Source organism: Carassius gibelio, chromosome B5, assembly GCF_023724105.1.
Source record: "Carassius gibelio isolate Cgi1373 ecotype wild population from Czech Republic chromosome B5, carGib1.2-hapl.c, whole genome shotgun sequence".
In the NCBI taxonomy this organism is placed as follows: Eukaryota; Metazoa; Chordata; class Actinopteri; order Cypriniformes; family Cyprinidae; genus Carassius; species Carassius gibelio.
In genome coordinates, this window is record NC_068400.1 from 31,221,543 (window position 1) to 31,233,167 (window position 11,625).

At 36.7% G+C, this 11,625-nt stretch overlaps 1 protein-coding gene across 1 annotated transcript in view; it reads left to right on the forward strand.

Annotated features, from left to right (window-relative positions):
• The first annotated feature begins 6,790 nt into the window (after nucleotides 1-6,790).
• Nucleotides 6,791-11,625, forward strand: part of LOC127958189 (retinal guanylyl cyclase 2-like) — a 6,634-nt gene continuing 1,799 nt past the window's right edge. Inside the window, exons 1-2 of the mRNA XM_052556984.1 lie at nucleotides 6,791-7,206; nucleotides 9,562-10,605. Coding sequence (XP_052412944.1) covers nucleotides 9,795-10,605 — 811 coding nt within the window. The 5' untranslated portion in view covers nucleotides 6,791-7,206; nucleotides 9,562-9,794. The remainder of the gene's footprint in view (nucleotides 7,207-9,561; nucleotides 10,606-11,625) is intronic.

The window sequence follows — 11,625 nt, forward strand, 5'->3', positions numbered from 1 at the left end:
TGTCCTCAGTTTCCCTGTCAGCACAGTTCCCAGCACCGTTTTTTCTTTTTCCTTACTAATCGTCTGACCCTCGTCCACTCTGGCGTTCTCTGTCTCAGGTGTCACCACCCGTGGAAGCTGTCCAGGACGATCTGAGCCATGAACGATCCTAAGGTAGATTGAGCGCGCGAGAACATTGTGATCCATCATGACGTCAGAAGTTTCGCACACGCTATTTTCAGACACAAGTTCTAACAGAATACTATAGGAAGGAATTAAGCTCTTAGACTTGATTTAGCACACTATGTCAAGGTGTCTGATTAACTGTGACGCAGTTTTCCGCGGATAAGTTTCTAGAGCCTTCCTGGGTTAAAACTTTTAGGATCATTGAGCTATTGCTCGTCATTTTAGTTATATTTGAGATCAAATTTGTGAAAAAGTACACCTAAGGCTACTAGCAGCATTATCCCTAACAATTTTGATATGAAGCCATGATTCTGTTGTTAAATGAAATAAGGTAATGATGTAACTTTGCAAAGCTTAATGTGTGAAGCTTACTACACTCCAGTAGACCTACTGTAGCCTACTTTTGAAACAAACCGTGTATTCATTTAAAACAGTAGCTAACGTTACACTGGGAAGTTTAGCTTAGTATTTTTTTAAAGTTTATTATTATTATTACTATTATTATTATTATTATTATTTCTAACAATATAATGTACATATTTTTCTGGTCATTATGTAGTCCTATATGTAACGCTAAAAGCCTTGTAAAAAATATTTATATCTTACGGTGCCCTTGAAAGGCATGGTCGGTTCACTTTAGTTTTCTCCAGGCGGCAAGGAAGTCGACTGGAAGTTGAAGTCGGCTGCGTGCTGCCATCTTGTAGCAGAACTTCACTTGCGTTAGCATTCCCATTGACTCCCATTCATTTTGGCGTCACTTTGACAGCGAATAACTTTACATCTGAGGCGTTTAAAGACTCCGTTTGTCCATAATTTATTTCTAAAGATAGACGTCAATGTATAAAGGGCTCCATTACCTTCTATGTTACATTATGGCCCCGTAGAAACAATTTTTGTAAACATAGGCTAACGATTGCGCCATAACCACTCGACTCTCTGTCGCATTACCGTTCAGACAGGAGGAGAAGCTCGCAGGCAATTAACTTAATATGGCGTACTGGCGTTACATTTTAAAATACTATACAAAATAATTAATCAGAATACTTACTCCTGCTCACTCACGCCAAAGAACTCCCCGCTCAAGCTCGCTGTCTCTGCAAGATTAACGATGGCAGTTTTCACGCACAGCTACTAGAAGATTTACATCTGTCAGACAGGTTGCTGACGTCATCAAGCTTAGTTTGAGTCTGCGCATCAGAAACGGAAGTGCTAAAAAACGCTAAAAATGGGCTTTAATTGTCTCAGTTGAGTTCCAATGGGGTCGCTGTGTCCATTTCTTTTACTGTCTATGGTTTTCTCATGGTCACGGGTTTAATGCGTAAACAAATCGTAACCATAGCAACCCAGTGTTTAAAAAAATGAATAAAACATTTTTATTAACATTAAAAATTTAATTTAATATTTGTATATTATTATTATTACTACTACTACTACGTTAACTTGTTAGGGCTAAATTTTTTATTGTTATTGTTATATATGCTTATTCCCCCTTCGATTTGTGTATCACTATAACGTTTTATATAATTATACTAGCATTTGCTAGCCTACCATATATTTAGCAAATAAACGCCTGACGATTAAAGTTTAGAATTTATGATTATATTTATGCCCAGGTGTGATGATAAACGAGTGTCTTGTGTTTTCATTTTCAAATGAAACTATATAAATGATTAATTCCTCAACAAATCACTATAGTATTTATAATTATGGTCTATTAATTAGCCAAAATAAAATTAAATATATTAAATTTAAACTACATTCCAGCAAAAATTCCAGTCAGCAAATTCAAAGCTTTAATGGCATGTTGAGCATTTACAGTACGCTATTATTTACCAAAATGTTCACTCTGTAAAACATCATAGCCCCATATCTGGTGGCCACAACATATTATCACATTCCCACGAGTTATTATGGCCACGACAAAACTAAGTGAACCGACCATGCCATCTCCTGGGCACCGTAATATCTGGGGTAGCATTCAGTTGCTGCTGTGTTCACATTGCACGAAAGATCGACAACAAGAGGTTACACTGCCGACAACTCTGAAAGGTCCGCAAACATTTCATAAAGTGAAAGTGACATAACATTCAGCCAAGTATGGTGACCCATACTCAGAATTTGTGCTCTGCATTTAACCCATCCAAAGTGCACACACACACAGAGCAGTGAACACACACCCAGAGCGGTGGGCAGCCATTTATGCCCGTGGAGCAGTTGTGGGTTCAATGCCTTGCTCAAGGGCACCTAAGTCATGGTATTGCCAGCCCAAGATTCAAACCCACAACCCTAGGGTTAGGAGTCAAACTCTCTAACCACTAGGCCACGACTTCCCACAAGCCATAACCAAACCCACGTGAGAAGTGATAAGGAAATAACGCAAAATCACTCTGATATTGTGGACTCTAAGTCCTCCCCCAAACAAACAGTAACATTACGATGACTTACATAGCCTAGTTCTCCTGGGAAAATGTCATATACACAAATCGACGTACTTGAAAGTGAAAGCGAACATTTTGTGTATTTTATAATGAGCTTGTTGTCTACAAAAGCCCTGATAGTAATAAAAAAGAACATGCTATTAATATTTTGTCCTTTATAGAAAAATATGATTTACAGGAAAAAAAAAACTAGTGTGTATGTATTATGTAATGCCCCAGTGACAGCTTTTGGAACTTTTTTTCTGAGAGTGTAGAAATCTGCAAAATTCTTTCTTTTTTAAGTTGGGCAAGTGAATGGCTGCTTTGACCAACAGTGATTTGTTTTGAAAATTACTTTTATGTGAGCAGTGTTTGAATTTATTGCCCAAATATTTTGCTATAAATGCTTTGTGCTTGTTTCAGATGAAAATATCATCTGGTGCATCTAGTTTTTCACAGTTTGTGCATTAAAATTACTTTATACAAAAAATTATACAAACTTGACTGCCTCTTGATTCATCAATCATTTCTAAAGCTTGAAAAAAGATTTGGAAAAAGGTTTAGAAAAGTTGTAAAACTTGTGGAGAAACTCACTCAAATAAATATATATATATATTTTTTCACATGTTAAGTGGAAAAGTAAGTGAATCTGTAAAGTGGAGCACCTCTTTTATTATATTTAGTGACCAAATCTCACCAATTCTTCTCCCTCCCTAGTGTCCTAGTTGTCATCAGTCTAATGTGGGATTTTTGAATGGCCAGTGTGCGATCTGCAAGTCTTGCTCCAAATTGAAGAGGTCCGTGTTTCGGTTCTGTCTGGCATGTCAGAGAGAGTGGCCATGCGAATCTCCGCCCACGAGTTCCTGCACGCTTCCAAACTGTGCGCTCCGTGCTGCACTCCTCAGCAACACAAAAATCACTGACCCACACAGCTCGGCGAGAGGGTGTCCCTATTTCAGAGCCTGTCCAGGGTGCAAGGCCCTGCTTACACACAATGGAGAAGGCTGTCCCAACATCATCTGCCCTCACTGTTGCACACCCTTCTGTTTCCGCTGCCTCCGTCAACAGTGCCTTGGGCTGAGGAATATTGAAGCCCTTGGGATTCTTACAGATATATTGTCCCGCTTTCAAGATTATGATATAACTCCATGTAGAGTTGTGGACAACAAACAGAGTCTCACAGATGTTGAACTGTAATGAGGAAGTTTTGAACATATGATCTGTTAAATAGCATAATGCTAAAAAAATTAAGCTATAGCTATAAAAGCTATATGTGATTTATATAGGAATAACTGTTAAGCATGCTATTGAAAATACAGTTATTCTTGTATATGTTTAGAAAAGATAAGTCTAAAAAAATAATAATAATGCTTCTTGGTTGACTTGTATATTTTATTAAGTCTCTTTTTTCAAATCTGAAATGCTGATTACTTTGTACTACATAGTAATATCAATAAATATCTTTAGAATGCTTAACCCTATTTAAATTAATTCAATCTTTCTGTTATTGCACAAATAGTACAAAAAAGCATTGTAATTTTATGTATGCCTTTAAGTAATCAATTAAATTTATTCAGTCGATTTAAACTTGACAATTACTGAAATGTTACACTACACTTGGTAAAATAGTCAACTTGAATAGGGTTTCCCAGCTTAAGATTTCCAAGGCAGTCACCAGGCCTACTACTTGGTTTTAGGGGAATTGGTCAAAACTCAAGATTAGGCTCAAGATTTATAGTTCAACCAAAAATAACAATACAACTTCAAGCCATTTTCTGACTTTTTTTATTCCAGTCTAATGAGAAACAGAATGTAAGTAGGCTAGTTATGAAAATCATTTGCTTGACACCATAGTCATTGCATTCACTTTCACTTTAGCTGTGGAAAAGGGTGGTTGATGCCATTCACAGAACAGAAATGATTTGTTTAAAAACAGTGCAGCGTAGTTGAAGGAAAAAGAGGTCTAATGTGGCAGCAGGAGACGGCGGGCAGAGGGCACACACATATATATGTATTTATAAATTAACATGATTTTACAATGATAATGTACTGATAATTCTGTCAAACTTTAATTAACAATTATTTCAGGCAAAAAAAAAAAAAAATCTCCCCCACTTCAATTCTCTCTCTCCAATCAGAGGTAAGAGGCTTGCGGGTTGAAGCTCAGTACAGCACGACCCAATCTGACTAATCTGATTAACTTAAAATTTAAGAGAGTTTAAGGATATACAAGGACCAAGACAATATGTGTGTCAATATGTGTGTCCATCCAGCACCTATGTTGGGGCAAAAGGTGAACTTCATGCTCTTACAGCTCTCTGATTAATATGGGCCAGCCACATAGCGTTTAATAGTGCTGCAGTCAAAGCTAAGCCAATACTGCCAGTGGCCGTATGGAGGGCCTTCTTTTAGGATCATTAATGAGGGCAGCTAGTGGAAGGATCAAGTGAAAGTGACATTCTAGAACACACCAAACCATTTACTTTAAAGGAAAATAATATGGTGGATAACACCATTATGTACCATTTCTTTTTTCTGTTTTTGATATTGCATTTATTAAATTAAAAACAAATTAAATTAAATTTAATAAATACAGTGAAAGCAATGATATTGTAAAATATTATTACAATGTTTTCTGTTTTAAATGTAAAATGCAATTTATTCATGCAAAGCTGAATTTTCAGCAGACATTAATGATATACTCCAGTCCAGTGTCACATGATCCTACAGAAATCAGTCATAATATGATTTGGTGCTAAAATTCAACTTTTGAGCATGCACTTTATGCATTCTTGCTGAATAAAATTACTAATTTCTTTTAAAAACATCTTACCATACCCAAAATTCTGAATGGTAGTATATAGATTGTACAATTCATAGAGAGAGAGAGAGAGAGTTTATATATATATTTGTTGTAGCTCCCTCTCTTGTTTCATACTTCCATCCTTTCATAATTTTGAATGCTGATTCTTTTAATAACAGCTTGGTAACCCTGTAACCTTTCGTTCCAGTTTTCTCCTTTGAGCGCATCTATGTCTGACTTGCAAATATCAGACTGAAATGTATCTTTTATGTCTAAGCAAACTCTAAGAAGAGTGGAACTAGGTTATGTTATAGGACATGTGTCACAATGAACAAAGAGTGAAAGAAAGAGGGCATTTTTACACTTAATTTGAAATGAGGATGTGTTACACTAATGTTTTAACACCATCATCTAAAACTCATTGCAGAAGTCTGGCATCAGTTGCCAGTTTTTTGCTTTTTTCTGTCTGTTGTTTTACATTTAAAAGTATTTCCCCAAAAGAAGTTAATAGTAAAAGAAAATAAGACTTTAGTCATGTCAGTAGCTTAACAGAATCTATTCATTCAACCTTAACAGTAGGGCAGCCATGTTAAACCATGTGTCCAGTCAAATCCCACTCGCTTATTTTAGTTACTGTTATCTTTCACTTTCATTAATCAAAGCTGACACAGCCAGAGTTGTACAGCCATTTAGGTGTCCAGATGACTGCCATATTGGCCAGTGCAACATAAACAAAAATTACAGAGTGCACCTGAGGCAACAAGATGGAGCGGGACAGTACAGGAACAATGGTTACACTTTATTTTAAGGTGTCCTTGTTACAGTGTAATTACAAGTACTGAGTAATAATAATTAAATACATGTACTTACTATTAGGGTTGGTCTTGCACGTAATTATGCATAATTTATTGTTACAATAGTAAATACCTGTATCATGTATAACAGACACCTTAAAATAAAGTGTTATTGCTACAATCTGTAATGTTTGATGGTTCACTGCTGATCCCACACAGACAACGGGATCAAATCCTCAGCTTAATTAGAAAACCATCATACAACCTATCCATTTTAATATTTATCATGGGATTACATTAAACATGATACAGTCTGCCTAAACTTCCATTTACAGGTAGACTACAAACACTAATATTGGTTAGAAAATATATATATTAAAAAAAGTATTTCTACTTTAGATTGTAAGTCTGTATCTTGAATGTTACTGGACCTCAAGCTCATATGCACACTGAGGAGAGACGATGCCTTCGGCCATGTATGTCTGGATTAGGCTAAAGAGGGTTAAGAAGTCATTGCTTGGATTCCCGGCCTGCCCCTCCTTTCTCCTACTCGTTCCTTGTCGCTTGCTCTCTCTCTCTCTTTGCCTAAATCTGCCTATTCCCAGTAAGACCCAGGACTCAGAGAGGCTCTTGTTCCAGTGGCTTCCCCCATTAAGCGCTCCAGATTGGGGCAGGACTCAGTCCAATAGAGGGCCTCCAACCTCCAGGGACCACAAACCAAAGATCAGCTCTCCATTTTAAAAAGAGAAAGGTGGATTTCTACATCTACATTTTTATACTATACTTTTAAAAGATGATGAGACAAAGGACTTTAAAAAAAAGCTTCTCCATCTATTTTGAAATGGAATATCTGTCTTTTCTCCACCTTCGATCTGGACTTTTACATTTTTAATTTGGAATTTTTTATTTCTTATTGCTATTTCCTCCTGGAAGTGCTGTTCTGGTCCCTCTCTGGTTCTTCTCAGACTCTGTGATGTTCTAATGGGACGAGTACTTACCATTACTCTCAATTAGCCACACTTACCAGGTTAGCACATCTTTTGCTCTTTTACTAACATTTCTTTAATTAAAGGTAAAAGTAGTCTTCAATATTGAATTTGCTAGAGTAGTCCCTGAGGCTTAGAAGATTAGGACCTCCCTGAAGTCTGCTAAGTAATCATAGGTTGTTACAGCATAACATGAATCATTTTTTTTTCTTTGTATTGGATTTTGATAAATATTTTTTTTTTCAGTATTAAACTTAACAATGAATTGCATTATATTATTTGTATTACTTTACTCGTCAAAAATAGATGAAATTTAAACTACCTTATTTTATTGGTCTTATAATGAAATGTCTGTCTGCTACTAAAGATGTAAATTCCTAATTATGCTAACTCAGCTAACATTCACTAGCATTCAAATATGGGTCTGTGTTATCCAGTAAAGAAATATAATTGAAATTGTATTGTCCATTTACTGTAATTTGCAGTCACTTAGAGTCTAATCACCAAAAATTTAACATTTAGTGGTATTCTGTTAATGGTAAAATAATGTGACATCACAAAGTTACAATAAACTTGACTGAAACAAAATGTGATCCATGATAAGGTCATGAGATTCAAGCAGTCATTTCAAGCATCAAAGGATCATCTGACACTGGCACATTTATATAACAGGACACCCCTTCTGAAAAATTACCTTAATCAAAAAACACTTATTAGTAATCTTTTTAGTAGGGAGGAATATCTGGAGCTTTGTATCACAATAGCTATATTGCTAGATTTACATATTTAAGTATTACAAGGCAGGCCAAGGCAATCTTATTTATATTGCACATTTCATTCACAACGGTACAAATGTAATATTTACACAGATTGTGAAATTCCTTTAGCTGATGAAACGATTGTGCTGTAATGTCGTACATAAAAACTGACTGAGTAAAGTAAATGGGGGGGGGGGGGGGGTTGACAGTTCTCTAATATTGCAGACAGTAAAGCTCTCAAACAAAGGTGTAGTGTGAGACTGACAGCAAGGTCCCGTGCAATCCTCTGTAATCCTGAGTTATTTCAGAGCTGGCTAAAAGTCCAAAGAATGAGAGTATGCCAGACCTAGTGGTTAAGAAATGATGGGTAGATGGGACATTTATACAGAATTTAGACAGAATGATAATGACATGAATTAGAGAGTGGACCCTTTTTAATTGTAATCTGCTTGGTGCTTGCTGAGCAATGCATAGAGAAAGAGAGGGAGGGAGGAATGGGCTGACAGCCGGGTACAAGTTGTGTGACACTTCACCCCAGCTCCACCTTTAAACACCAATGGCACATGAGTCAGGTGACCAGGCCTGCAGTTAGATATCTGAGGTCTCTAGGATCACAGTGGGAAGGACAGGATGGTAAGAGGGTTGAAGAACAAAACTCTTATTAGCAAACAACATTTCATTATTTATTAATTGAAGATTGCCTCTTATATATGTCATTCTATTAAAGAAAACATAGTATTATTTTATAAAAATAAGCAAATAGGAAAATTTTAATATATTTAATCTGTTAATCATAAAATCTGCCTCATAGTAAAAACTAAGATAACTATGAGATAAAATTTAAAATAAGAATTGAAGTCACAATGTGACTTGACAAAAAAGATGTACAGTCACAAGTAGGAGAAATAGAGTCCTAATACTTTTTACTCTAGGCAGAAATGGGCTTTTGTATTTTTCTGTAGGGGAACATAGGGGAAAATAGATCTACTCATTCATTTTATTTTATAAAAAATTGTATTACACTGTCGTTTGAAAGTTTTGGGTTGGTAAGATTTTAGGATGTTTTTTTATGAAGTTTGTTATGCTCATCAAGGGTGAATTTATTTAAGTAAAAACAGTATATTTGAAATATTTTTGCATTTTAAAATTCTATTTTGATTAATTTTAAAATGTAATTTATTCCTGTGGTGACAAAGTAGAATTTTCAGAAGCCATTACTCCAGTCTTCAGTATCACATAATCACCCAGAAATCATTCTAACATGCTGATTTAATGCTCAAGAAACTTTTTATTTTTATATTTTTATTTTTGTTATCAAAGTTGAAAACAAAGTTGTGCTTATGAACATTTTTATGAGAACCATTAAACGTAATGCATCCTCACTAAATTAAAGTATTACGATTTATTAAGTATTTATGTATAAAATCTTACTGACTTTTGAAATGCAGTATAGATCTATTGACCTTGGTACCATAATCAGTTATATGACCCTGTTGCTGACGTTGGAGCCAGTGTTACACTCTCACATCACTACTGCATATAGTAAACAATGGTAAAAAGAGATCTTAACTTTGTCTTTTTCTCTTGTTTTCATCCCTTTTCTTTTTTCCCCTCTTTTCCTCTCCGTCTCTAAAACAGACCGTGATGACTGGTTATTGTGCAATAGTTTTGGGCTAGTGCTCCTTAGTGGGTAGAACCCAAATTGAGAGCTGGGTGTTTTGGGTGTGTGTGTGTGTGTGTGTGTGTGTGTGTGTGTGTTTAACCAGCCTTTATACTGTAGCTAACCAAATATTCACACAATACAGGGCAACACCTTTCAGTGCCACCTGCATTTCATTGTCCCAGACAATTAACAGTAAATCAAAAATAAAATGGATGACCACAGAAACTCTAGCTTTCTTTGCCATTCCCACCACCCACGATGGCCACAGTCTAGTGCCGGAAAGAGACGACGAAAAAAAACCTCAAAGCAAAAAGTGAAAAATCCTGATGGCTCATTGTGTCCTGTGTCCTCGACCCCGGTACTACGCAGCCACAGCTGGTGGGGCAACTGTTTTCTCCTTTCTCTAGTCATGCTATCATACTTGCCCTGTGAGGCCTGGGGCACCACATTCAAAATTGCCATTGTAGGACCGTGGACATGTGACCCCATGCTCTCCAAAGCCCTGCCAGATCTGGCTGCACGGTTAGCCATGAGCCGAATAAACAAAGACCCCGACCTCAACAAGGGCTACTGGTATGATTACACACTAATTAATGAGGATTGCTCCAGCTCGAAAGCCCTGGCACACTTTGCTGAACTGGAGGGCTATGGTTCGGCCTTTCTTGGACCGGCAAACCCTGGCTACTGCACTGCTGCTGCGCTGCTAGCGAAGAATTGGAACAAGGGCATCCTGTCCTGGGCTTGTCTGAAGGCTAACATGGATGAGGGAATGTATTCCACCTTCCTGCGGCCGCTCCCATTGTCTTCTCGTGTGCTCCTCTCCGTGCTACGCTTTTTCCGCTGGGCACATGTTGGGATTATAACAGCAGAGAACGACATGTGGGAAGCGACTGGGCATGAACTGGCAGCTTCCTTGCGTGCCCTTGGTCTGCCAGTTGGTGTGGTTGTTACCATGGAAACGGACAAGGAAGGGCCACGGCGAGCACTAAAGACAATACGGGAGACCGATCGAGTGAGGGGTGAGTTCTATCACACTGTAAAAAAAAATATGTAAAATGTATGGTAAAAAAAATCTGCAGCTGTGGTTGCAAGACATATACTGTAAAAAATACAGTATACCAACCTACTGAAGTACTAAAATCTGTTTTGTACCGTTGTAATACAATGATGACCACCTAGAGCTTTTGGTGATGAAAAAGTCACATGATGAACCAAAGCAGCATTTAATATAGAAGGTGCACCGTGTCATTCACACAAACCCTAAACACCATCATGGTAACACACATGAAACTGAAATAATGCAATAAACCCTAATGTACATAACTGATAACAAAACAAAACCTAGAAGAAACAGTTATTTAAGAAAAAAATCATTTGAAATGTAACACAGGGAATTATGGGAATATCAATTTACGGTTATTCACTGTTCTTTAGTGTTATTCACATTCTTTTTCACTTCCAAAAATGGTATACTACTGTAAAATTACATTTAATGCCCAATACAGTCATTCACTGTATATAATACATTTAACAGGTTTTTACTGTAGCATTTTTACAGTCTTTTACCATTAAATTCACAGTCATTTTTTAAATTGCAGTTATGTTTGAATTATATTTAAAGGGGTCATCGGATGTTAAATTCACTTTTACAAGTTGTTTAAACACATAAGAGTGTATTGGCAGTGTGTGTACACATCTACCATGCTAAGACTTGTCAATTTTGATTTCATGCCGACTTTAAGTATGCCACTTAGTACTGTAAGACTTTGAAATGTTAAAGAGCAAATTAAAATACACATGAAATGAAAATTTACTATATTTATTCTGTTAGCGCACATTGCTATTTTTGTGGTGAACAATTCATCCGTGCAAGTCAATCCACAATTTTTTTTGGTTTGCCTACGTAAACTTTAATACAAATCTGAGAATGCTCCTCCCCTCTAAAACGACGGACCTTCTGTGATGAAGTTAGTCTGACCTAAGGCATGAGCCTAAGCATGCCCCTCCAACTGTCAGTGCCGTAAGCATTGACAGCGTGT